The 26,045-nt window shown below is 35.6% G+C and overlaps 1 protein-coding gene across 2 annotated transcripts in view; it reads left to right on the forward strand.

Moving 5' to 3' along the window:
* The window catches only part of TTN (titin), a 319,867-nt gene that overhangs the window by 111,390 nt on the left and 182,432 nt on the right, over positions 1-26,045 (forward strand). For both annotated transcript variants that reach the window (XM_070957152.1, XM_070957229.1), the window contains 29 exons: positions 817-1,104; positions 1,892-1,984; positions 2,088-2,370; positions 4,717-4,900; positions 5,726-5,815; positions 5,937-6,204; positions 6,312-6,572; positions 8,180-8,389; positions 8,527-8,604; positions 8,712-8,738; positions 10,192-10,239; positions 10,347-10,406; positions 10,506-10,571; positions 11,186-11,269; positions 11,729-12,091; positions 12,732-12,824; positions 13,896-13,976; positions 15,060-15,125; positions 16,615-16,695; positions 17,081-17,131; positions 17,507-17,569; positions 18,165-18,242; positions 18,477-18,557; positions 19,417-19,500; positions 19,872-19,949; positions 20,413-20,490; positions 21,240-21,317; positions 21,483-21,566; positions 21,899-22,003. In XM_070957152.1, the coding sequence (XP_070813253.1) occupies positions 817-1,104; positions 1,892-1,984; positions 2,088-2,370; positions 4,717-4,900; positions 5,726-5,815; positions 5,937-6,204; positions 6,312-6,572; positions 8,180-8,389; positions 8,527-8,604; positions 8,712-8,738; positions 10,192-10,239; positions 10,347-10,406; positions 10,506-10,571; positions 11,186-11,269; positions 11,729-12,091; positions 12,732-12,824; positions 13,896-13,976; positions 15,060-15,125; positions 16,615-16,695; positions 17,081-17,131; positions 17,507-17,569; positions 18,165-18,242; positions 18,477-18,557; positions 19,417-19,500; positions 19,872-19,949; positions 20,413-20,490; positions 21,240-21,317; positions 21,483-21,566; positions 21,899-22,003 (3,504 nt within the window). The remainder of the gene's footprint in view (positions 1-816; positions 1,105-1,891; positions 1,985-2,087; positions 2,371-4,716; positions 4,901-5,725; positions 5,816-5,936; positions 6,205-6,311; positions 6,573-8,179; positions 8,390-8,526; positions 8,605-8,711; positions 8,739-10,191; positions 10,240-10,346; positions 10,407-10,505; positions 10,572-11,185; positions 11,270-11,728; positions 12,092-12,731; positions 12,825-13,895; positions 13,977-15,059; positions 15,126-16,614; positions 16,696-17,080; positions 17,132-17,506; positions 17,570-18,164; positions 18,243-18,476; positions 18,558-19,416; positions 19,501-19,871; positions 19,950-20,412; positions 20,491-21,239; positions 21,318-21,482; positions 21,567-21,898; positions 22,004-26,045) is intronic.

Consider the following 26,045-nt stretch of genomic DNA (forward strand, 5'->3'; position numbering starts at 1 on the left):
TGGGTCCAAATGATCAAAACATTAATTCTGATGTATTTGATAACAAAAATCAATTCTACATACTGTATATGGTGTTATAGTAGGTTGCAGCAGCACAATAAGATGACAGAAAACTATACTGGACTGCTGATTTATTTCAATTTCACTTCTTAAAATGTTCAATCATGAGCCTATTTGAAGGGTGCACCCCTTTTGTGATAATTGATTGATGGGGTTCTGCAAAACTGACCTTTCTTCATTTTTTTAAATAAAAAATGTTGTTACTCATACTCAAGGCAACACATTTTCTGATGAAAAACAATCCTTTTATTATTTTTCATTCTCAACCTAGAAATTTCAGCCAAAAATCGAGGAAAATGTTTTTCAAGGGGTCCAGTTGAGGTATATTATATATACATTGGCAATTTTTATGACTCACCAGCATCTGCATCTATAGATAAAAGTATGCCAATAACATGTAAATTCATTTCACTGTCTCCCATCTATGATCCAGCTAGAAGTATTCATCCATGATTTTTTTCAAAATTTAAAATGACCTTCATCTTGACAATATTTATGTTACATTTAGCATAAAAGATAGATAGTGTATATTGTATATCAAACATTTTGTATATCATCTTAAAACAAGCTCACTAAATATCGGCATTCTGTATGATACCATTATTTTTCCTATTTAAAAAAATTGTATTGAGAAAATGGAATTAATTCATTGCATCATATTGTTCTTACCTTGATATGTACTTTTTTAAAAATTTAAGATGAATGGTAATCTAACTACTTTCCTCCTCTTGCTTTCTTAATGTGATTACATTTCAGAACCTAAAAAGCCTCCGGTATTTGATCGACCTCTTAAACCAGTGACAATAGATGAAGGCAAGATCCTGCAACTTGCTTGCCATGTAGTTGGATCACAACCCATTAAGATCCAGTGGCTCAAAGCTGGGAGAGAGCTCAGATCCTCTGATAAATGCAGCTTCAGCTTTGCAAATGGAACGGCTCTCTTAGAGATCCAAGCAGTTACTAAAACTGATTCTGGAGAATATGTGTGCAAAGCCTCAAATGCAGCTGGAAGTGATTCTTCTAAGTCTAAAGTGGCAATTAAAGGTACAGTTAAATTGAATATTTAGAGAGAGAGAGAACAACAATTCAAAGCCCCAGGAACTACTATGAAGACTTCATAAACATGCCGAAGAGAATTATTTTGTCAGGCATGTAATGCACTGTAGCATAAATAAAATAGGCATAAATGAAATTCCTTAATAGAAGCATTTAATAATAGGAGCACTTAATTTACAGTGGTTTGACTGAAATTAAATCATACAAAACTGCTCTAATACATACTATAGAATAGAATAGAATAGAATAGAATAGAATAGAATAGAATAGAATAGAATAGAATAGAATAGAATAGAATAGAATAGAATAGAATAGAATAGTTCTAGGTTGCTTCTCTCTTTGATTAGTTTCCATCCATTGCTTCGTGTCCTGCCCTCAGGTTCTTTGGAGAATAGCTTGACTCTTTCTTCTTTGTGGCAGCACCTGAGATATTGGATATACTGCTATCATGTCACCCCTAGTCTTTTTTTTCATCAAACTAGAGATACCCAGTTCCAGCAACTGTTCTTTATATCTTTTAGCCTCCGGTCCCCTAATCATCTTTGTTGCTCTTCTCTGCACTCTTTCTAGAGCAGGGGTGTCAAATTTGTGGCCCACGGGCCAGAAGTGTCATATACTGGTCATGTCCACCCCAATATTATATCAGTGCTTGATAATAAATTCTTTAGGTACTGTAGAATTCAAAATGGGGGGGGGGGTGGAATCCTCTATGTATAATGGTTACTTCATTGTCATTTTCAGTTCTCCAACATCATACCTTTGCTTTGACTTACAGAAAAACCCACAGCTGTACCAGTTGCTAAGAAAGCACCTATTGATGGAAGGCTTTACTTTGTCTCTGAACCTCGAAGTATCACTATAATTGAAAGTGAGCCCAGCTTCTAAATATTTTCTTCCCCATATCTGTTGACAACTCTCTTCCTTCAACCTACGGTTGACATTGTCTTCCCTCTGTGTCTTTTTTCAAACAGAGAGCTTAGCAACCTTTACTGCTAAAGTTGGTGGTGATCCGATCCCCAATGTGAAATGGATGAAAGGAAAGTGGAGGCAACTCAATCAAGGAGGTCGCGTTATAATCCAGCAAAAAGGAGATGAGGCCAAGCTGGAAATCAAGGATGCAATGAAAACTGATTCCGGGCAGTATAGATGTGTGGCTTTTAATGAGCATGGTGAAATTGAAAGTGTCGTCAACCTTCAGGTTGAGGAACGGAAGAAAGAAGTTATTGAGGGTGATCTAAGAGCAAAATTAAAAAAGTAAGTGTTAACATTTTCCAATAATGTTAAACTGTGAGACCGAAAGCTTGCTTTAATAGTTAGAAGTTGGAGAATAAAATATAATTCAACTCATTTTAAATTATTCCTTCATCCTTCTTTAATGCTGATGACACTAGAAGTTATCGTGTTAAAAATAGCTGTATGTGTTAGAAGTGTAGAGTGAGGGATACTCAAAAAAGGTGCCATAGAATATGCTATTTTAAATGCCACAAAGATAAATAAAACAGGTGGTTATGAGTGTTAAGGATATTAGTGTTGGGTTACCAACCAGCAGAGTAAATGCACAAGGAAACGTTGCTGAGAGTAATGAATAAGAGATATGCAAACTGGTTTATCAAAAGCTTACTTTATAGTAGAAAAACAGTCTCATAGTCTTTAAACAAATTCCAAGTCTTTGCCAGTTAAATCAGTCCAGTAGTTACAGATATCTTCTTACCAAACAAACATTAGTTGGTTAGAATAAACTCACTCTGGTTCACAAACCACGATGGTTGCAGATTCCATCAAACGATGATTAGCAGATAACAACTCCTCTCAATGGTAGCATATCATCTCAGCTTCATCATCAATGGCAGCATATCATAGCAGCAACTGAACACGTTACAATACCTTGCTTAAATACTCTCACAACCAGTCATTACCTAATTACAGCATGACTCAGCATTAAAGCCTTAAAGTTACACAATAGATATTCATATTAAAGTCACAGAACACATATATTGCCTGGACAACTTGTTAGGCTCAAACCATATCCTAACAATGAGGACCTTAACATAATATCATACTATGTACCAGTTGTATCTTTTCCTGGATTATAAGGCCCTTAGTGTCACCTCCATCCCCTAGTCACCTCTTGTTTGCACTACAGTAATGTATTCTATGTGAAAAACCATTCAAAGTTTCATCTGGTCCAGAATATGATAATGCAAGTTATTATGAAGGCACTTCTGTTCATCCATGTAAGATCTCAGCTCTGCAAATTTTAGTGGTTGCCATTTGGCTTCCAGAGGCAATTCAAGGTGCTAATGGACTTCCATAAGGACTTTTGAGATTTGTGACTAGGATGTTTACAGGATCACCATTCTTCAGTTGTCTGCCTATACCAGTGATGGTGAACCTTTTTTTCCTTGGGTGCCGAAAGCGCGTGTGTGCACGCAACAGTGCACACTGCGTGCCAACACTTATAATGCATTGCCCCCTGCAGGCCCTGCCTCCAGTGCATGCGCACAACACCCCCTGTGCTCCCCGCGTACCTCCCACGCACTGTTTTTGTGCTAGCAAGCCTCCCTGAAGCCTCCTGGGACCAAAAATTGGGCACGGGGAGCACCGCACCCCAGCCCCAGCCCCTGTGCATGTGTGTACGACAACCCACACCATGCATACGTATGACACCCCCCCATGCATGCACGCACATCTTCTGGCAGAGACCCGAAAATCAGTTGGCCTGGGCGTCAGCTCACATGCCTGCAGAGATGGCTCCACATGCCATCTGTGACACATGTGTCATAGGTTCACCATCATGGGCCTATACTATTAGATCTCACAAGGTTGATGTATTCCAGATCCCATCAATACAACAATGTTGTATAGTGGGAGCCTGCAGAAACAGTTTCTATAATGCCATTCATGGCTTTTGGAAACACATCCCCACAAAAATCCATATGGCCCCCCAACCCTATTATTCTTTAGGATGTTCTTTAAAAACTTGTCTCGTCCAGCAAGGCAATTTGTGAACCCACTGGAGTGTTTTAATTTTTTTAATCTTTTCTGGAATAGCTATTATTTTTTATTATTATCTTTGCCTCTTATGTTTCAAACCTTCTTTGTAAGCCACCTTGAATCACTTGTAAATTGGGCATCTCTATTAATTGAAAAAAAAATGAACATTTTTTATACGTATTCTAAAAGTTTTAATTTTTTTTTTTTTAATTTGATTTATATGCCGCCCTTCTCCGAAGACTCAGGGCGGCTTACAATGTGCTCAGCAATAGCCTTCATCCTTTTGTATATTTATACAAAGTCAGCTTATTGCCCCCACAACTGGGTCCTCATAATTAATGAAAACACTCTCCAAATGTCTTATTATATAACATTTTGTAAGTTTTATTGGGTTGTAAAATGAAACACAAAAGTAGGTCCAACTCTGTTAAATCTATAAGGTTGCAATCAAAGTAAGCATTAGGAGTTCCTTTAGCAAAGAATCCCACTTTATCAGGCTGAAGATGCTTAGAATCTTGGAAAAATTATAAATCATTTCACTCAAGCTGTAAGTTTAATGGATGTTGGTGTCTATTTGCTTAATAAGTAATTTCTTTATTTCTGCAGAACTCCAACAAAAAGGAAGGAAGGTGAGGAAGAGCAGGCAATTGATATCATGGAACTCCTAAAAAATGTAGATCCTAAAGAATATGAAAAATATGCCCGCATGTATGGAATCACAGATTTCCGAGGTCTCCTACAAGCATTTGAATTGCTAAAAGAAAGCCAGGCAGAAGAAACACACAGACTGGTAAACACCAATATTTTCCTTTATTAACGAATCATTTCAAACCATAGTTCTGTTACTTTAAAAAGTGTGTTCAATGTTTAAGTGGTTGAATTATTCATTTAAAATTAATATTCTGCAACGGGCATTACTATCAATTCTGAATCAAAATCAGTTGTGGTACTTTCTCCCCAACATTTTCATACAATTTTTCTAGTTGTTAATAAAAGCCAAAACCCCTTCTTCCCTCTTGAGTCTACAGTGATCTCACATGAATAAGAGGGAAGTGTTTTACCTTTCTTTATATAGAAGGCAACTTCCATTAAGATTTTTGAGAACTGTTCATCTGATTCAGAAGTGTGTTAGTTGTGAAGGGACTTTACTAATCAAAACTAGTATCTATAATTAAGTTTGTGGGCTACAATCTCCACCCACCACTAAAATATATATTCTCTCTACAGCCATTTTTCCAATCAGCTATCTTGAAAATTTGGGGATTGAAGTCCAGTAAATCTGAAGGGCACCAATCTGGAAAAGCTGTACACTAGCAATTTCTGTTTAATGTTCTTGCTCCAAGGATTAAAACACCAGAGTCTCATGAATATTTTTGATCAGAAAAGAGCAAAGAGAAAAATTAGTTTAATAATTCTGAGTAAGGTGCTATATTTGAACAAAATATTGACATTTCCAATATGTTAAAGGCTAGCCATTATGTACTGGAGCAATTAGTGCTGAAATGGATATAGATATTTCTTTCAGTTTAATAAGGTTTTTCTATTGTGTTATTTATATTGTTTATAAAGTAGAACATTAAACAATCATATTAATGCATGGTCCTGGTTTTAACAGGAGATTGAAGTAAAAGAGAGATCAAGGAGAGAAGAACAAGAATTTGATGAACTTGTAGCATTCATTCAGCAAAGGCTTACTCAGACAGAGGTAATTAATGCCATTTATCAATTACAATGATATGTAATTAATGCTGTCTGTTTACAGAGTTATTATATAGCGGGATTAGTGCTTAACACAGAGATTCAAAAACATGAAAAATATTTTTCAGCCTGTTACTTTGATCAGAGATATTGAAGATCAGACTGTGTTAACAGAGGAAGATGCCATCTTTGAATGTGAGATTAAAATAAATTATCCAGAAATCAGACTGACCTGGTACAAAGGCACAGAGAGATTGATCTCGAACAAGAAGTATGAAATCAAAATTGAAGGAGACCGGCACATTCTTAAAATCAGGAATTGTCAACTTGGAGACCAGGCAAATTATAGGGTGGTCTGCGGTCCACATATTGCCAGTGCTAAGCTTCATGTGATTGGTAAGTGCAAAATTGGTGCCACATTTTCATTGATCAAATATTTAAAATTATCTGATGTAGTTTTGGGTTGGTATTTTCTAAAACACACATTTTTAACTTGCTAACAGAACCTGCTGTTGAACGTCATCTACGTGATACTTCCCTCAAGGAAGGCTTTACCTGCTCTTTGGTTTGTCAGTTCTCTGTGCCAAATGCAAAATCCCAGTGGTACAGAAACGGAAAAGTCCTTCAAATAGGAGGCAGATATTCCACAGATGTCTCTGACAAAGTGCACAGACTCATTATCAAAGATGTAAGAACAGAAGACCAGGGACAGTATACCTGCAGGTTTGACCATCTAGAAACAACTGCTGACCTAATCATTGAAGGTTTGTAAAAAAAAGAGTTTGTGTTGTCATAAAATAAGATGGCTTAGATAAATCTTAATCACGTCTTAATAATATAATTTTTTTTCTAAAGTTATTTTTATTCGTTGCCATCTATTTATTTTTATTTATAAAATTTATTGGCCGCCCATCTTACCATAGGGTAATTCTGGGCGGCTTACTGTTACATAAAAGCTAAAACATTAAAATTTTAAAACTAACATTAAAACAATGGCGAGGGTGGGGGCGGAGTGGCAGGGAGGTGCGATCTGTTATTACTCAATCAACCATCTATATTGCGCTGTTCCCCCACTGGGGCCCCAAGATGACTGGCAAAGCCACATCTTTAGGCCCTTACGAAAAGATAGAAGGGTTGGGGACAACCTCACATTGAGGGGCAAGATATTTCAGAAGGCAGGAACAACAGCAGAGAAGACCCCCTTCCTGGACCCCACCAGCCAGAATAATTGGGCTGATGGGACCCACAGCATGACACCTCTGTTGACCTGAGTGATATGGGCCAATCTCAGTGGGGTGAGATGGTCCCTCAAGTAACTTGGACCCATGCCACAAAAAACTTTAAAGGTGATCACCAACAACTTGAATTGCACCCAAAAGCAGACTGGTAACCAATGCAGCTCACAGAACAGTGATGTTAGAAGGGCCATTCTTGGGGGCCCCAAAACTACACATGCTGCTGCACTCTACACTAGCTGTACCTTCCAAATGCTCTTCAAGGGTAGCCCCATGTAAAGCGCATTACAGTAGTCTAGTCATGAAATACTGAACGCCTGACTGCAGGGAATTTAACTATGCTTTGTCTTTTTTTTTTCAACATTCTTATAACCTGATGATAGGATTTTTAACTTGTTTCCTCTTATGATCTGATTTTGCTATGATTACAGCAATTAACTTCAATTTATCTATCTCCTGTGCTTCCTTTAATATGAGAAAGACTGTAATAACTATCTGCTATAGGTAGTCCTCAACTTACAACAGATCATTTAATGACTGTTCAAAGTTACAACATCCCTGAAAAAAAGTTACTTATGACTGTTTTTCACACTTACAAATGTTGCAACGTCCTCGTGGTCATGTGATAAAAATTTGAATGCTCGGCAACTGGTTCATATTTATGACAGTTGCAGTGTCCTTGGGTCATATGATCCTCTTTTGCGACCTTCTGACAATCAATGTCAATGGGGAAGCCAGATGATTCATTTAACAACTGTGTTGCTAACTTAACAGCTACAGTGATTCACTTAACAACTACAGCAAAAAAGGTCGTAAACTGGGGCAAAACTCAGTTAACAAATGTCTCATAAATGATGGATTGTAAGTCATAATTGTGGTTGTAAATCGAGGGCTACCTGTACTTCAAATCCATTTTGAAACTCACACTGTATTCTCATGAAAACAATAAGCACTGTCTGTATGTCTTTGTTTAAATTGAAACATGCACGGGTATGAGTATACCTATCCATGTACAAACATAGAAGCATGTACACATATATCCGCGGGCACAAAATCATGAGGGAAAAAGAAAAGTAAAATCAAATGAAATATGAGAATAATTGTCCCCCCCCCCCCAATTTCTTCAAAAACTACAGCTGAGCCAATTCAGTTTACAAAGACCATCCAAAATATTGTGGTCAGCGAACACCAGTCTGCGACCTTTGAGTGCGAAGTCTCCTTTGACAATGCAATCGTCACATGGTACAAAGGGTCAGTGGAACTCACGGAGAGTCCCAAGTACAGCTTTAGAAGCGAAGGCCGATGCCATTACATGACTATCCACAATGTTACCTCAGACGATGAAGGTGATTTGATTCTCTTTCTTGCTGGTCTTTCCTATTTCTAAAATGTACAAACCAGCATAAATACCATAACACCATTTATTTATTTATTTATTTATTTATTTATTTATTTATTTATTTACATTTTTATTTATTATTAGGAGTATATTCGGTTATTGCTTGTCTCGAACCAAGAGGTGAAGCAAGAAGCACCGCTGAACTCTACCTCACCACTAAAGGTCAGTACTTCTTTGCTCCAGTTTTCATTTATGCCTGGTCTTGCTGAATAAATATTTCTGAGGTGAAAATGATTCCAAGTACAATCATTTGATTTCTTCTCTTGCAGAAATTAAACTAGAAATAAAGCCGCCAGGTAAGGAAAGACATGACGAATGCTTTTTGTGTCACCTTTTATTTTTTTACATTTCTTTCTTATAAAAGAAGTATAGCTTCTTTTCTTGTATAGTTGCCCGTATTGTAATCGCAACCCTGGGATACCTTGAAAACAGCAAAAAGAATAATAACAACAACAAAATCCAAATAAGCAGAATAAAAATTGATTAAAACTCATGGCATCCCAGGATAACATTCTACCATACATCCATATCAGAGGTGGGTTTCAGCAGGTTCTAACCAGTTCTGGAGAACTGGTAGCAGAAATTTTGAGTAGTTCGGAGAACCAATAAATACCACCTCTGACTGGCCCCGCTCCCATCTATTTTCTGTCTCCTGAGTCCCAGCTGATTGGGAGGAAATGGGGATTTTACAGTATCCTTCCCCTGCCACATCCACCAAGCCACACCCACCAAGCCATGCCATGCCCACCAAGCCACACCCACAGAACCGGTAGTAAAAAAATTTGAAACCCACCACTGATCCACATGCCATCTTAGTGTGCTCTGGCCCAGTGTGAAACATCAAAACCAAACCTTTTTTATTTTTATTAGCCACCTCTTTATCCTCAGTTGAAGCAACCCCTGTGAAGATCCATTGTGTATGGAATGCCACATGTTACTAAAAAAAATGCATTGTTGCATGCAGAAAAATCTGCTTCTGGTTTTTTTATAATTCTGCACAAATATTTAATTTTCAGTTAAAAAGTTTTCCATAGTCGTCTGCACATGTAAGAACACATCCAATTGAAATGTTCCTTTCATTTTATCTGTTGCTGTATTGTTGCTAGTAATACTTTATAATGATTCTCATTTACTGGCAGATCCATGTTCCCTAAAATGATTCCCATGCATTACAAAAGACCATCTGAAGAAGAAAGTGCTCACCACCTATAGCACTTTTTCCCAAGGGAAACAGTCATTTGCATTAAGTGGTTCCAGCAAGAAAATAATGCAATATGGAGAGGATTGCACTCTCTTTCAGAATAGCAATAGCAATAGAACTTAGACTTATACACCGCTTTACGGTGTTTTACAGCCCTCTCTAAGTGGTTTACAGAGTCAGCATATTGCCCCGACAATCTGTCTCCTCATTTTATCATCCTCAGAAGGATGGAAGACTGAGTCAACCTTGAACCAGTCAGAATCAAACTCCTGGCAATGAGTAGTGAGAACTGTTTTGTTCCTCCTTCCCATTGGTTTTGCATTTTTCCCCTCTGCCAGCCAGTCAGTTTTCTGGCCCAAAGGCTCAGTCATGATCCTAAATTACTATTTTTCAAGGCTCCCTCCCCCAAGATTTTGATAGTTATCTTTATGCATGGATGAGGCCATGGATTCAGAAAGCTTGATGCTTGGAATATTAGAACAGTATTAGCATGCAGCATATAATTAGATTAATATGATCACTTTGTTACTTGTTCAATGGTTTTCCAGATGTCCCAGATGCTAGAGTTGCAGTTCCAGTTGAAGTTCCAACTGAAGGTAAACTTTACTTTTAAAAAGACTCTTATTAACTTTGGTAAAGAAGTATTTAAGAACTGGGAACACCATGAAAACACTTTAATGAATATATTTCTTTTTTTTATAAGATATTTCTATTCTTCCTATCTTAATTCCCATGCCAGAAGAGAAGAAGAAAAAAGAAAAAGGTACTGCAACTTTGCATTTCAGAACTTGTATTCATTGGATATTTCCAAATTTGATCGGTTTCTTTACATGCTTAATTATTTTCACTTTTTTTTTTGAAGTGGTTAAAAAGAAAATAATCAAAAAGGTGATTCCAAAAGTCCCAGAGGAAGTTCCACCTCCTAAAGGTATGTCAAATTGTTTGTTCCCAAAGTATAAAGGACATTTATAAACAACAAAATATTAGCGAAGAAAAAATATCACGTCTTTTTGACCTTCACTCATGTTTTTCTAAAGGCTTTAGTATATTTCACATTTACAGTGAATGACCCAAGTGCTAAATACCTGAAGAAGGATACATATGCATATTAGCTCATACAAAAGAGCTAAACTCTTTTATAAACTTTTTATTTAAAAGTTTGGCTGACTCTCCTCAATTTTTAAATGGGAGTGATTTGGTTGCAGTTTTATTATATTAGATACTGATATGTGAATTTGGAAAGCACATGTATTTATATTTTTCTCTTGCTGTAAGTCTTGCTTTTTGTTCTTTAAATATGAACCTATCTGTTAGATTCATTGAATTTAGTGAGTTTCCTTTTGTACAGGTAAGGTGCACTGTTAAAACTCGAGTGGAAGTGATAAGTGTTTATTAATACACAACTCACTGTATAAATTAGTAAACTGAATCCAGTGCCATCTCAATGTTGCTTGTATGAATTAAATCAAAATCAAATCACATCGAAGTGCAGTTGATAGTAGGGAAACAAATACCTTACAAGGTATATTTCATATGTTTCAGAACCAGTCAAGAAACCAGAACCTCCACCTCCTGCTCCAGTCCCAGTCCCAGTCCCCAAAGTAGAAGAAGTTATTCCAACCAAAGGTAAAAAATCAAAGATTGACACATGTTTGCCCACAAAATAATATAATAAACTGAAAAGGGTTCTTTGCTTGGGCAATTTAAAATGTGGATGTCATTCTTCTTCATTTAACTTCTGATAATCCAATTTATGTTGAATTCTTCCTTTCTGCAACATTTGTGTTGTTACAAATGTTGCAGATGGGCAGCTTATGACATATGTACCTACTGACTAAATTTACTAAAATATTTGACCAATATATTAAATACCTTAACCAAAGGAGGAGGGGAGTATTAGGATTTCCATTCAGCAGATAATTTCAAGTTCTAATAAATATATCTGTCTTGAACCAAAAAATTGCTTATGTTTTACAAAAGACATGTCTTTAAAAAAGCAACTGTGTATTATTTCTGAGCAGCTGCATTTATTAATGTATGAGAACACTGATCTCAATTGTATGTGCAATGTTTTATTTGTAAAAGTTCCAGTCAAGAAAACTGAAGAGATCAAAGTGACAACTGTGATTAAGAAGAAGGAGCCTATGTATGAGAAAAAGGAAGAAATCCATGAGGTTCGCAAACAAATACATGAAGAATGGGAAGAGGAGTATGGGGAGAAACATGAATACTATGAAAAAGAAGAAGGTTATGATGAAGGGGAAGAGGAATGGACATATGGAGAAAGAAAAGAGAAAAAACCAGCTTATCAGGAAGAATGGGAAGACGAGTATGGGGAAAAACATGAATACTATGAACGAGAAGAAGGTTATGAGGAAGGAGAAGATGAATGGGCATATACAGAAAAACAAGTAACCCTCAAGAAAAAGCCAGTATATCATGAAGAAGGTATATTTCTTTTTTATTTAAAGACATTCATTTTTTCCCTTTCTCTCTCTTTTAAATAATACATTTTATAGATAATTAAATTTATCAATTTCTATTGTTTTACTGAAATTTCTGCTTGATCACAATGGTAATTTAATAGGATTAGAAAAGTTACATTTTTTTTACAACTGTTTAATTGACTGAAGTGATTTAGTGTGTAAGTTTATGCAGGCTAATTCTGCCAACATGCTTTAGGAGAACAGGTAATATTTGTTCAGATAAGGTGATAGGTATGATATAATGATGATAGAATATTTAAATTATATCCAGTACTTAATTATATTAATCTAAACTTTTTTTTTAAGATTCACCTCCTATTTTACTTTGCTATTATTACATACCACTACCTGAAGGAAATATAAGGAAATTTGATATGTATTTTTAATTAAATATACTATTTTTATTGTATAACATTTTCTTAAATGTGTTTTTTGCTCTTAGAACAGAGACCTTAGAACCTTTAGACAAGGAAGGAAGTAAAATGAACAAGTCAACTAATATTGCTTTAAAATAGCATGGGATATTAATAAAGTGTGTCAAAGATCCCAAAACATCTCTAGTGTTCACGTGTTTCCTGAAATACGTTTTATTTCTGTTACAGTGGTCCATGTTCCTAAAAAACCAGAACCTGTGCCAAAACGTCCAGAAATTTCAGCCAAGATAGAAGAAAAGAAAAAAGTTACAATACAGAAAGGTTTGGGCATTAAAACTATAGCACTGCAGCATGTTTCTTTTAAAATTTGCTTTTCAAGATGCATATTTGCTAACTAGTTTATATAATAGATGATTTAAAAAATAGATTAAAGGTTCTAGGCTTCTAAAATACTAGAGCCCAAGACAAGAGACTTTATATAACCAAGATAAGGTATGAAATCATGCCACTGGAGGTGTTTTTAATCTTTCAATTATGCAATGCATGGAAGTATTTTCAGGTCATGTATAGTGAAGACAAGTTGAATACTAATCATAAACTCCTACATTAAATTTATAGATTTATTGCTAAATGTACAAAACAGATGTCTCTATTTGTCCACCCTTAATATATTGGACATGGCAACACACTGTCAGGTTACATTCTGCTTAATCTCACATATTAAAAGGATTCCTATCAAACCGTAAATCCAAACTGTTAAATCAGGTATTCCTTCTAAACATCATTCACGGGCATATCAATAATTCTAATATGAAAAAGCTCAGTTCTGAATGTTCAGTGTGAAATACTGGAGAAGAAAGGGAAGAAAAGGAATCTCCAATATCAACAGTTTTTAGAGGTGGGGAAGTTTCCATTCTAATCTCCCTAGCAGATCTCAGAAATTAGGCAGGATTACCATAGCATTCAAAGAAATCCAGAAAAGAGGTTATCAATGGCAGGAGATTCTCCATCACTGATTGAAGTAATTGGGCAAAGCCAAGGTTCAAAAGCTGTCATGAGAACAACATAATGTGGTATATATGAATCCCCAATTTATATGTCTTTTAAGAAATCAGTGAACTAGAATGCATGCTTCTCCTTTTTTCTGGCACCGAAAAGTCAGATATAATGTACTTGATGGAAGCAAAAGTGGGACCAGAGTTGCTTCGGAAGTAGACTTCGGGACAAATAAAGGACAATCCAGGGCTCAACTATGGTCCACCTCAGAAATTTTGGAGCTTTTTTTCTAGAATCCAGTATGATTTTTTAAATAGTACGAGTGACGGACCTGACCATTTCAAGGCTAAAATATTCAGATACATACTCATGCTAAGTGTTTTAAATCCCCTTTAGTTACTCGGAAGCCTGTAACTGAAGAAGTAGCAAAAACAGCTCAGCAGGTGGAGGAAGAACAGTTTAAGAGAAGAGTTAAAGGTAGGAATGGACAAAAATTAAATTAGGTTTTTTAACAAGGAATGGTGCTATGTATCTTTTGCTTTAATTTAATATTGGGGAAATATAGGAATACAGTATGTGCATGCTGCTCATTTTAATTTTGTGTAGTCCTTGGTCTACTTACAAAAATCCTTGGCATCAAAATATGTCCCTTACTTGCATATATAAAAAGACTTCTAATGGCTAATAACTGATCTTTTTATGTTAAAATATTAAATTATATGTCCTAGCCACTTAAATTAATTACAGTCTCAACCTATGATATATTCATGATTTTTAACAGCAAATGCTATTATCTATGGGATCAGGGGGAAAAATCCCTTAAAAGTAATGGCATCTAGCTAATTGTTAAAATATACGTTGCTGGTTGCTTAGAGCTGTTATGTTCCACTATCTTCTTAATTTTTCCCTACAACTTAGATGTTAAAATAGTCATAAAAGTTCTGTTGATTTAGAAAAGAGATGGAAGACAACTCAGCTTCTTTGCTGGTTTTGCTGCATATCAAATTTTCTCCTTTTTAAATATATGCTACCCTGATGGGTCCTTGGTGCTCTCTGGGCTTCCTTGTTTTCTTGCAGATGTTTCATTATCCTAAGTAGGTAACATCATCAGTGCTCAGAGAGCACCAAGAACCCCTCATATCAACCCTGAGCTACAAATATTTTCCTTCATTGATTTGCTAACCGTTTCTCATTTTATATGGTTCCATTTATTAAAACTTGCTAAGATTTAAACCAATCTTTTTAAACCTGATACAGTTAAAATTTATTATTGTGAGCCGCCCAGAGTGGCTTAAGATGGGTGGCAACATAAATGTTTTAAATAAATATATAAAAAGCATAGATAAATGCCTTTGGATTTCACCCCTCCTGCCCCCCCAAAAAAATTCTCAGCCAGCCTGGCCCAATTGGTGGGGGGGGGGGCAGAAATCAGGCTTGAGAAATCTGTTTTAAAATGTAGTTTATTTATCAGTTTATTATTTTATCCTTAATTATGATCAAAAGAGTTCAATATACATCATATGTGGAAATAATCTTTTATATACTTTTATATCCGTAAAGTTCCAGAAGTTCCATCCAAAAAACCTGCAAAGAGGGTCATTCACGAGGAAGTTATAGAACGAAAAGGTACAGAAAATCTCCTTTTCCATCTCTTTCTATATTCTTGTGAAACACCTATGTCATATATGAACACTGATTTCTATCAATCATATCAATTTTTTCCTACCTTTCATGGTATTGTTCACTTTTTTCAGTTCTTTTTCAGTTCAGTTTTTTTATTACAATTCTACTAGCCTTTCCCTGTGAATGCATGTACAAATTATTCAGTTGAAGGAACAGAAAATTAAAAATAAATAATGCGAGCTCTAAGAAAATGTTGAGTCCACCCAAAAGCAACAGTATTCTGTACAGAATTCCTGCCAATTAATCATGTCCTCTTCTTAAAAAAAAAAAAAATCCAAGTTAATGAAGAACTTGAAAAAGCCATTTCCTTCACACCATCCAGCCTTTGAATTTTTTTCCCAATAGGAATTAATATTATCCAAAAAAATATTTGAATGTGCCGAAATGAATAAACTAACTTTAGAATTAAAAGAAAAAGAGGATTTGGACTATTATGAGGTTTTGGAAAAATGGTATAGGTGGATAGACAACAGAAACAAAAATAGGTAATAATCATAATGAAGTTGAGGATGTATATATATAGTGTAGATTTTATGTGAGCTGTTAATCCAAAGTATATAAAAATGACACTGTCTGTTTGAATATGTATTAGAGTTTTGGAAAAGAAAAACTACAATAAAAATTATTTATATAAAAAAGGAATTAATATTCCACTGTTCCTTAAAATGATGAATCTTCATTGAGAAGCATTCTAGTGATAGACCATTAACTGATGATGTGCATTGTACATTGGGTGCATGATTGAAAATAAGATCATTTGCTTTATATGAGCAAAAATTCTGTTCCATGCATTTTTGTTCTTTTATGAGATTTGGCATTCATCTATGCCCAGCGGATTAGTTGGTACCTAAAATGAATTCCAGGCATGGGTTAGATTGGGAGAGTCGAAAACATCATAGATGGAAGTAATGGCAGATCACTTCCTTATTGTCACCAAAAAAGTAGATGACCATCAAGCTCATATCATCAAGACAGTTTTTATATTTATTAATGGACACTAGGGTAAGGTTTTTTTGGGGGGGAGTGGGACTTTATCTCAAAACATGCATATGTTTAAATTCTTATTCATCTTTGCAATTTTTGGAAATAATTATTTTCTTTATTCTGCTTGTAACATTTGCATAGGAAACTGATTGCTCCCTGACAAAAATATTTTTGCTTTCTGATGTCTAATGCAAAATGCTACAGAATGTTTTATGCTGAAAATGGGCTGTTCTAAATGTTCCTGAACTTTGTCTTACCTCGAAATGTTCTATAAATATTCTAACTGGCTTGATTTGAGATTAGATCATTCCTTCTGGGATTTTTTTTTCCTATCCTTACATTTTACCTACGACAAATTTTTACTTGTCTGATATAATAGAATAGAAATATGTTTGCAAACCATTTTCCTATTTTTAATTTAGTATTTTTGATTGAATTCTTATTTCAGTCCCAGCTGAACAGGAATGGACTATTTCAGAAGAAAAAGTGACTGTTTCATATCATGAAGAAGAATATACATATGGTTCAGGTAGTTACAAACATATTGTTGTTGTTGTTGTTGTTGTTATTTACCACCTTGTCCTATATAAAAAATGAAATAGGCCAATTAAATTGCATTTGTCTCTATTCAATGTTCTCTTAATATGGCAGCTTTGCGCATAGCATAGAACTGTCTCCCACCAAAAAAAGTTGCCTTATTCTTTTATTTGTGAGTCTTCTATTTGTGAGAAAATGCTCCCTTTGAAATGCTCAAGACATTTATCCTTTATAACTTTAGGAACATAAATATCTCTCTGGATAGTCAGAGCAGGTTCTGGGTTTTATTTAATATCTCTGTTTTATCTTACGGATCATTTCAATAGTGTTGAAAATAGTGTAAATACATCTTTTAAACGTGATTATTCTCTTTAAAGAACCAGAAGAATATGAGCATGAAGGCTTCTACGTTGAATATCCAACTGAAGGTAAATCTGATATATTTTATTTTAACCTAGCATTATCCAGTGCAGTAATATATTATTTCATATAATTTCTTAACTGTTCTAAACATGCTCTTTGCAGTTATTTCTGTCTACCCTTTTAAAAATATCTTGAGAGCTACACAGATGACAAATAATTTTTAGACTAGTAAATTTCATCACTGTGTTGAATCAGCTATAAGACAGAGGGTATGTGCTCAAGATCAGAAACATAATTGACCATTGGAGAACAGAGATAGCAGGAACAGTTCTATCTCATTCTTTTGCTAACTGGCTATGTAAATTGATCTTGGGTATTTTTAATTGTATGTAGAGAGTAGGGTAAAGTCAACCTTTTAATTTTCCCATTTTCCTTTAAAGAACCAGATGAGTATGAAGAAGAAAGGGTCTATGTAGAAGTTCCTGAGGTTCCACCACCTAAAGGTAGATTTTTTTAAAGCAATATCCATTTTTTTAATTTTAAGAAGGTCATGACATCATCATTAAAAACTTCTGAGAATCACTTAAAAACCAAGCTCGGCAACGTGATGTCTATGGGCATCACAGCATGCATTTCCCCTAATGGTGTATATATTATTCCACAGCAGAATAAAAAAATAACACTGTTTAATAAATGCAAATATTTTGAAATTGCTAAATCTTCTGCAGTATTAATATTCATACATAGAATCTTTTAGATTTTGAAGAAGAAAAGTGAAATTCTGAGAGATATGGTAATTTTTTTGAGATGTTGACAATTTGAAAAAAAGTTATTTTATTTTGATGTCACTGATCCCTTGACCATAGGCCAAGAAGAACTAATTTGCTTTCAAGCTATCAAAAACTTGATTGTTGCATCTCTCTACTTGTTATTTCATATTCTTGTCAGTCTTTTCCCAGGTCTCTGAGCATCTATATTTCACATATAAAGAAATTAGCAACTATACAATGTTTTTCAAATATAATGTTAGTGTTTAGTTTAGTCTATGAGAAAAATCTTGATTTTTATCTGATTAAACTCAATATTACTACTATCTAGTTCCAGGGGTCCCTAAGAAACCAGAAGAAAAGGTTCCTGTGGCTGTTCCTAAGAAAGTAGTACCTCCGCCAGCTAAAGGTGAATTAATAATAATGAGATATTGATTAGTACAATAAACTTAATATCTTTTTGCTGTAATAGACAGCCTTTCTGTCAATAGAACTGTACATTTGATTTGATCTTTCGTGTTTCTTTGTTGGAATAATAGGTGCTTTTTAAAAGAAAACGTTACTGCCAATGTTGAACAATATTTCATTAGAATGGATAAATCGTGAGCACATTTCTAAACTTCTATATTACGTGTTTTTAAAGTGCCTGAGGTGCCCAAGAAGCCAGTCCCAGAAAAGAAAAAACCTGCCCCTCCTGAAAAAGTGGAGGCTCCTCCAGCTAAAGGTATATAAACTGGCAGAAAGCTTGCTTGCTTTTACTCTTTACAAAATGTATCTATCCATACATTGTTTATATATGCATATATATGTTTGCATACAGGTAATCTTACAACACTAAATGAACTTACAACAGTTCATTTAATGACTGTTCGAAGTTACAGAGGCACTAAAAATGTGATTTATGATTATTTTTCACACTTATGGCTCTTGTAGCATCTCTATGGTCACGACACTTGGCAATTGACTCATATTTATGATGATTGCATTGTCTCAGAGTCATGTGATCACCTTTTGTGACCTTCTAACAAACAAAGTCAATGGGGATACCAGATGGACTTAGCAACCGTGTTACTAACTTAACAACTACAGTAATTCACGTAACAATTGTAGCAAGAAAGATCGTAAAGTGGGGCAAAATTCACTAAACAACTTAGCAACAGAAATGTTAGGCTCAGTTGTGATTGTAAGTCAAGGACTCCCTATGTGTGCATGTGTGTGTGTGTTTATTTCAGACATACTTCAGTAAAGGGTAGAATAATTTACTGAGTTTTGCTTTTTAACACAAAAGGAGGAAAGGTTATATACCCTGTTGTATTAAGGGGATTAGGATTTATTGAAGTAGTCTCATTATAGGCTCAAAAATCAATGGGATTTGACACAGTTGGGGACTGCATCCTATCAGAACAGTATTTTCTAATAATACAGAAGATTAAATAACATACGTACGTTTTACAACTCAGTTCTACTTGTTTGAGTGTGTTGGAGCAATTGTTGACTGTCCAACATCTTCCACCACCACCACCACTCCTCTAATAAACATGCCAAAATACTAACATTCTCCTGTTTAAACTGACCATTGACAGTTCCTGAGGTACCTAAGAAACCTGTTCCAGAAAAAAGGAAACCTGTTGCAGTCCCCAAGAAAGAAGTACCACCACCAGCTAAAGGTATTTAATTTGAAATTTTAAGTAGCATTAACGTCCCTTATGGTTTTTATCGCTCTCCTTTGATGCTTGGGGGCGGGGGGGGGGTTGATCATCATTAGTTATTTTCTGTGTTTTGCTGTTGGTGCTAGTATGGACATTTTTGCTTATTGATGGAAATCAGGAATCTTAAACTGAGGACCATCTGAATGTTGGGCTGGACTGGAAGCATCTCTTTCAGAATTGCCATATTTTCTTTCATTTTATTATGGAAATTGAGAGGGCTGTAAAGCACTGTGAAGCGGTATATAAGTCTAAGTGCTATTGCTAAATGATTAACCATTGAAAATTGTTGATCTATGGATTTCTCACTTTTGTTTTTAATATCTTTGAAGTGCCTGAAGTGCCAAAACCAGTACCAGAGGAAAAAGTGCCTGTTCCCATTCCTAAAAAAGTCGAACCACCTGCTAAAGGTATGTAACAGAATTTAAATATATATATTATATTGGTATATTTTATTGGTTCAGACATTTATCCTATGGCACATATTCAGAACTGATCTATGATCCCTCAACTGGTAGTGCTACTGTGTTACAGTTGTTTTTTGCACTGTATCATCCATGCAATATTGTCTTTTATATAGTTAGTTAGTTGTCTTCGTAAACTGTTATTTTTTTACTTAGACACCAGAAGCTGGAACTACCAGTAGGTGCACTAAATATGTCAGAAGGCACTCATGGTATATCCAAATACTATTATAGGTATCAGAGATGGGATGAGCTACTTATTAACTTCTTATAGAAAAGGCATAGTAGATGAGGTTTCTCCATTTGGCTGTGATTTAATTAAGAATCCATTCACAGTATTATACTTGGCAAGCTCACAACTTTTTAAAAAATTATATTACATTTTTATGTTTTAAAATCTGTTTTAAAGTGCCAGAGGTACCTAAGAAAGTTGTTCCAGAAGAAAAAGTTACCATTCTGAAGAAAAAAGAGGTTCCTCCTGCTAAAGGTAAGAGAAAGCAATTTCCTTTAATGATCTCTTTGTATTTTTACCTTAACTGTATGGGTGTTCAGTCACACCAGGCGTGAAATGTAAAATTTGTTACTGCCGGTTCTGTGGGCGTGGCTTGGTGGGGGGGTAATATGACTGGGTGGGAGTGGCCAACTTTTTTTTTTTTTTTTACTTTTCAAAGCATTTTTTCTAATGCTTTGAAAAGCCTCTGACAATCAGGCAACTCAGCTGGGATCGTCAGAGAAGCTTTTTAAAAAATGCCTCTTTGACGATCAGGCAACTCAGCTGGGATCGTCAGAGACTTTTCAAAGCATTTTTTTTACCACCTCTTCGGCCAAGAGGTTGCAGAAAAAAATGCTTTGAAAAGCCTCTGACGATCCCAGCTGAGCCGCGCAATCATCAGAGGCTTTTTTTTTTACTTTTAAAAGCATTTTTTCGTCGGAAGAGGTTGTAGAAAAAATGCTTTTAAAAGTTTTTTAAAAAGCCTCTGATGATCACGCGGCTCAGCTGGGCATGGTGGGGGGGGTGCAGGAATTTTTGCTACCGGTTCTCCGAACCACCCGCCACCATCGCTACCGGATCGGGCAATCCGGTCCGAACCGGGAGCATTTCATCCCTGAGTCACACCACAATTCACTTGAGTCCGATGCTCAAGTTTGTTTATACAGTAATTGTTCAGGGTTAGGGTACATCATAATTATGTTTTGAAGATTCTACATATTCCTTCTATGTGCTTCTTTTAATAGTACCTGAGGAGCCCAAGAAAGCAATTCCGGAGGAAAAAGTACCTCGACTCCGTAAAAAAGAAATTCCTCCAGAGAAAGGTATGGTGCCTTCCTTTAGGAGAAAATAAAATTTAAAAAAGAAGAAAAAATATCTGGGTTTTACCTCACAGTTCAATTGTTATGTAATTTTCTATTTTATATGTACTAATTGCACTTCTGTTACCACTGAAAATTCTTAAACGAGACTCAATCATCTCTTTAAAGTGCCCAAGGTGCCAAAGGAAGTAATTGTTGAGGAAAAAGTAACCGTTGCTGTGCCCAAAAGAGTTGAACCCCCTCCAGCTAAAGGTATATCTTGGGATATAGTTGGATTAACCCGATCGTATCAAAGAGTGTCTTTTCTCATTGTGTGTGTTCCATGTTTTGCACTTTGTATCATGCTTATTGCTAGTACCTCATGAAGACATTGTTGCGTAGATAATGGGAGGTGGGGAGATGGGCTTTATTTGTATTCATTTTGTACTGCTGCTTAGCTTTTATTTGTACATTTCATATTCAAAAGTACTGTTCAGTTCACTTCTCACTTTAAACTCTTCAATAAATACTGAAAATAGTTGCAGTCATCTGCCAGGAATGTATGAATTCCAGTTAAATCTGTGCACATTTAATGTCTTTTAAAGTGCCTGGGATGCCTAAGAGGGCTGTTGTAGAAGAGAAAAGCTTTGTTTCTGAAGAAACAGTATCTGTTACCATTTCTAAAAGAATGGAAGCTCCTTTACCTAAAGGTATCTTTACAAATAATTGGAAATATGATCTATTTTCTTCACTTTTCTGGACACTTCTGTAACTAAATAACTGCCTGCTTGTTCTGGTTTTCTCTGTTTCTTTTAACCTAAATGGTTTGTTTCTGTTTTGGATTTGTGTATCATTGGAATACCCTTGTATATGACCAAGATCCTTGCAGAAAGTAACATTTTCTCCAGTTTTGTTCCATGACTTTATCCGAACATAATCCACCCCATCCCCATTAAAATGTTCTGACACATCTCTACATTTTTGTGTGAATATGTTTGTGCTCTGTTATATGTGTACTCTGTGTGCTTTGGTGGGAGAGGTCTTTGGATCTGAGAAACCATGAGCAGAAAGTGAAAATCCAAAATCTGACTGCTTATGTAAACACTAACAGAAAATTTATGCGGCTCTACAAAGGTGTGAAAATGATTCTCCGTAATCTTTCTCAAGTGTTTAAGAAGATGGAGGATCTTATCTGGATATGGGTACTAGTTTTTTAAAAAACTTTTTATTATGTTTACAAGACTAGAAATGTTCTACTATTGAAAGATAGTTGATAGATTCGTCTATCTTTTATTATGACTCTATTTTTTATATATTTTATTATCAATGTATCATTCTATCATAAAGATATATGATAGATAGACAAAGCCCTTGTGTGTCCAATCACACTTGGCCAATAAAGAATTCTATTCTGTTCTGTTCTGTTTTGATATAGATAGATAGATAGATAGATAGATAGATAGATAGATAGATAGGGGGGGAGGGAGAGAATTTTTCCTAATTTTGGAATCTCTTTTTTTTTTTTTTTTTTTTTTTATTGAAAAAGTTTTAAAAAACAAACATATTTTCCCCACAACCCCCCATCACCCCCCACAACCCCCCCGCCCCCTCCCCGACTTCCCAGAGCAGAACACAAGGTATTTCTATTGATCTCTAACAATAATCTAAATTGCATAACCAATCATTAAACTAACATCCCTAAAAAAAAAATTCTTAACCCCCCATATATAAAATCCCATTTCTTAAACATAATACTTCTAATGTCACTTATATAACGCTTATACAAATAAAAAAAATCATTCATAAGCTATTTGATATTTTTTGGTCTGATACTTATTTTGTATATAATCAATCCATCTTCTCCAGTCCTGTATGTACCTTTCTTGTGTGTGATCCTTCAGATATGCTGAAATTTTAGACATTTCAGCTAAATTAGTTACTTTCAGTATCCATTCACCAATAGTAGGCAAAAAGTCCTTCTTCCAGTATTGTGCTACCAACAATCTTGCTGCTGTTATCAAGTTCAAAATCAATTTAGTCTCTGCAACTGTACAGTCCGTAGTTATACCCAATAAGAACAACTGTGGAGTAAATTTCAGTCTCTTTTTAAGAATATTCTGCATCACCCACCAAATCTTTATCCAAAATGCTTTGATTTTTCTACAAGTCCACCATATATGATAATAAGTTGCATCATCACAGTCACATCTCCAACATTTAGCTTGCACATTAGAATACATACATGATAATTTTTTAGGATCTAAATGCCATCTATAAAACATTTTATAAAAGTTTTCTCTTAAATTTTGTGCTTGTGTAAACTTCACATTTCTAATCCAAATCTTTTCCCAAGTTTCCATCATTACTGGCTCTTGAAAATTTTGTGCCCATTTAATCATACAGTCTTTAACCAATTCTGTCTCAGAATCTATTTCCAATAAAGCATTATACAACCTTTTAATATGCATTTGTTTTTGATCTCTAATTTGTTTTACCAAATTCTCCTCATTTTGCACAAAGCCAGTTTTTTGATCTTCCTTCCATCTAGCTTGAAGTTGACCATACTGAAACCATGTATAAATTATACCTTCTTCTCTCAGTGTATCTAAAGATTTCAAATACATTGCCCCCCTTTCCATAATAAGAAGCTCTTGTCGTTGATCTTTTGGCAGCTGAATCATCGTTAATGACTCCAAAGTTGGTGGTGAACCCCCAGTCAGTAATGGATCTTCTTCCAGAATAGCTCCTCCAGCTAATACTTGAGCATAGGTTTGTGGTTGCCCTCCATCTTTCTCTTGTTGAGTAATTTCCAATTGCTTTCTAGCACCCCCTGGTGAGGGTGGCCTTCCAGCCTTTAAAACATTGGCATAAAAATCTTTTGCTTTTCCAACTGTGTTTAAGCGATGTCTTTGCCCAGCGTATGGCACTATTATCCCAAATGGGACATCCCATCTGTACTGAATTTGCTGGTTTCTTAGTTCGTTCACCAAAAAGCCAAACTGCTTTCTATCTCTTAACATTTTAGGAGGAAGCTCTTTCAGGATCACCAGCTCTTGTCCTTCCACTTTAATCTTATTTCTGTAAGACGCTTGCAAAATATCATTTCTAACTCTCCTTGTTGTAAAATAGATCACCACATCTCTTGGTAGCTGCTTTTGTTTTGCCAGCCAGGAGTTGACCCTGTAAATTTTGTCCATTTGAATTGCCACATCTGCTGGCCTTTCTGGAATCAGCTCTGCTAAAGCATTGGAACAAACATCTTTTAAATTTTCACCACTCTTTTCTTTCAAACCTCTCAGCCTCAGGGCAAATTCCATTGACCTGTACTGTAACATAACCATCTCGTCATCCACTTTCTCTGTCTGTATCATAACCTCTCCCAGTTTAGTTGCAATCTCCAAATTAGCATCATCAATTTCCCGCACTCTCTCCTCAATCTTTAACATATGAGTAGCCAGTCCTGAAACTGCAAAGACAATGTCATCTCTTATTTCATCATGTTTTTCCTCCACCACACTTGTAAGTTTCTTTAACTCCTCTGAAAATCCTTTCATCATTTCTGTCTGATTATTCAGGGCACCCATTATAAATTCTTTAAGGTCTTGTGACTGTGTATCAGCCGGAAGTTGTTGTTTTTGAGTCACTACAGGGGAACCTCCTCCCCCTTTAGAAGTTGGTGGCTTTAGTTGTTTAGCAGCCATTTTATTTAAAAAAAAGTTTTCCTTTTACAGCCAGAAAATCTTGTAAACAGTCTTAGAAAGTATATTCAAAAGTTTTTCCAAAATAAACAATCCTCTCTTCAAACTATACTCAAAGCCCAGTAGTTTTCTCTTCAGGCAGAGGGCTATTAACAAGCAGTTTCCTTTTAACTTTCACTTTCCCTTCCGCCCATAACAAAGGCTTCCTCCCAGCCTCCAGCTCCAGAGAGCTCCGTTTGCAACAATGTAATCACAGAGTTAAGTTCTGTTTCTCTTAAAAAGCTTGCACTCTTGCTTCCGCTCTGTCTGCCTTGTTGAAAATCATTAAAACTCACTGTTTGCCGGCAGAATTGGACGCAGACGTCTTGCTCTGAAGACAGAGGCACCAGCGATCCGGAGCGATGGGAGGGGTGAACTGGGGAGCTCTCACCCTCCGAGTCCCTGGAGTTAATCCAGTGACTATCGGGGAGCTCTACCCACCCCCTCCGGCTCTCCTCTCCTTCTTTGCCCGAAGGAGAGTTTTTTCAAACCGCCGGACAGCTGTTTAGCGCTGTCAGGGCGGTTTTTACAGATCGGGTGGCTGGCGGTCTATGGAGACCGTCCTCGACGTCTGCGGAGCCACCGGAAGCACTCCTAATTTTGGAATCTCTTAATACTGTCATCATATGTTACTTGTTCCCTGAAAAAGGCAGGATTGGAGTTTTTGTTTATGGCTAATTATCCTTAATCAAAATGATTATTAGGATATTGGATATTTGATTTATAGCTATGTGCCATAAGCAAAAACTCCAATCCCACTTTTTTCAGAAAAAAATGTATCAAATGATGCCATTACTATGAGATTCTATAAATCTCTATCTCTAAAACTCTTTAAGTTTTCCCAAACTGAGTCAAGGCACTCATATTAAATTTGATGTTCATTTATTCATATTTACAAAAATGATTTTCGTTCAAACATGGATTTGTAGATTTCTGTCTGCTCAATCCAATTGATGTTTCTTTTGAATATTAATATATTTTCCTAACAAGAGTGGAAATATAATGTAGTAGCCTA

Source organism: Pituophis catenifer, unplaced genomic scaffold (assembly GCF_029215685.1).
Source record: "Pituophis catenifer annectens isolate HBS135680 unplaced genomic scaffold, rPitCat1.0.hap2 SCAF_1, whole genome shotgun sequence".
In the NCBI taxonomy this organism is placed as follows: domain Eukaryota; kingdom Metazoa; phylum Chordata; class Lepidosauria; order Squamata; family Colubridae; genus Pituophis; species Pituophis catenifer.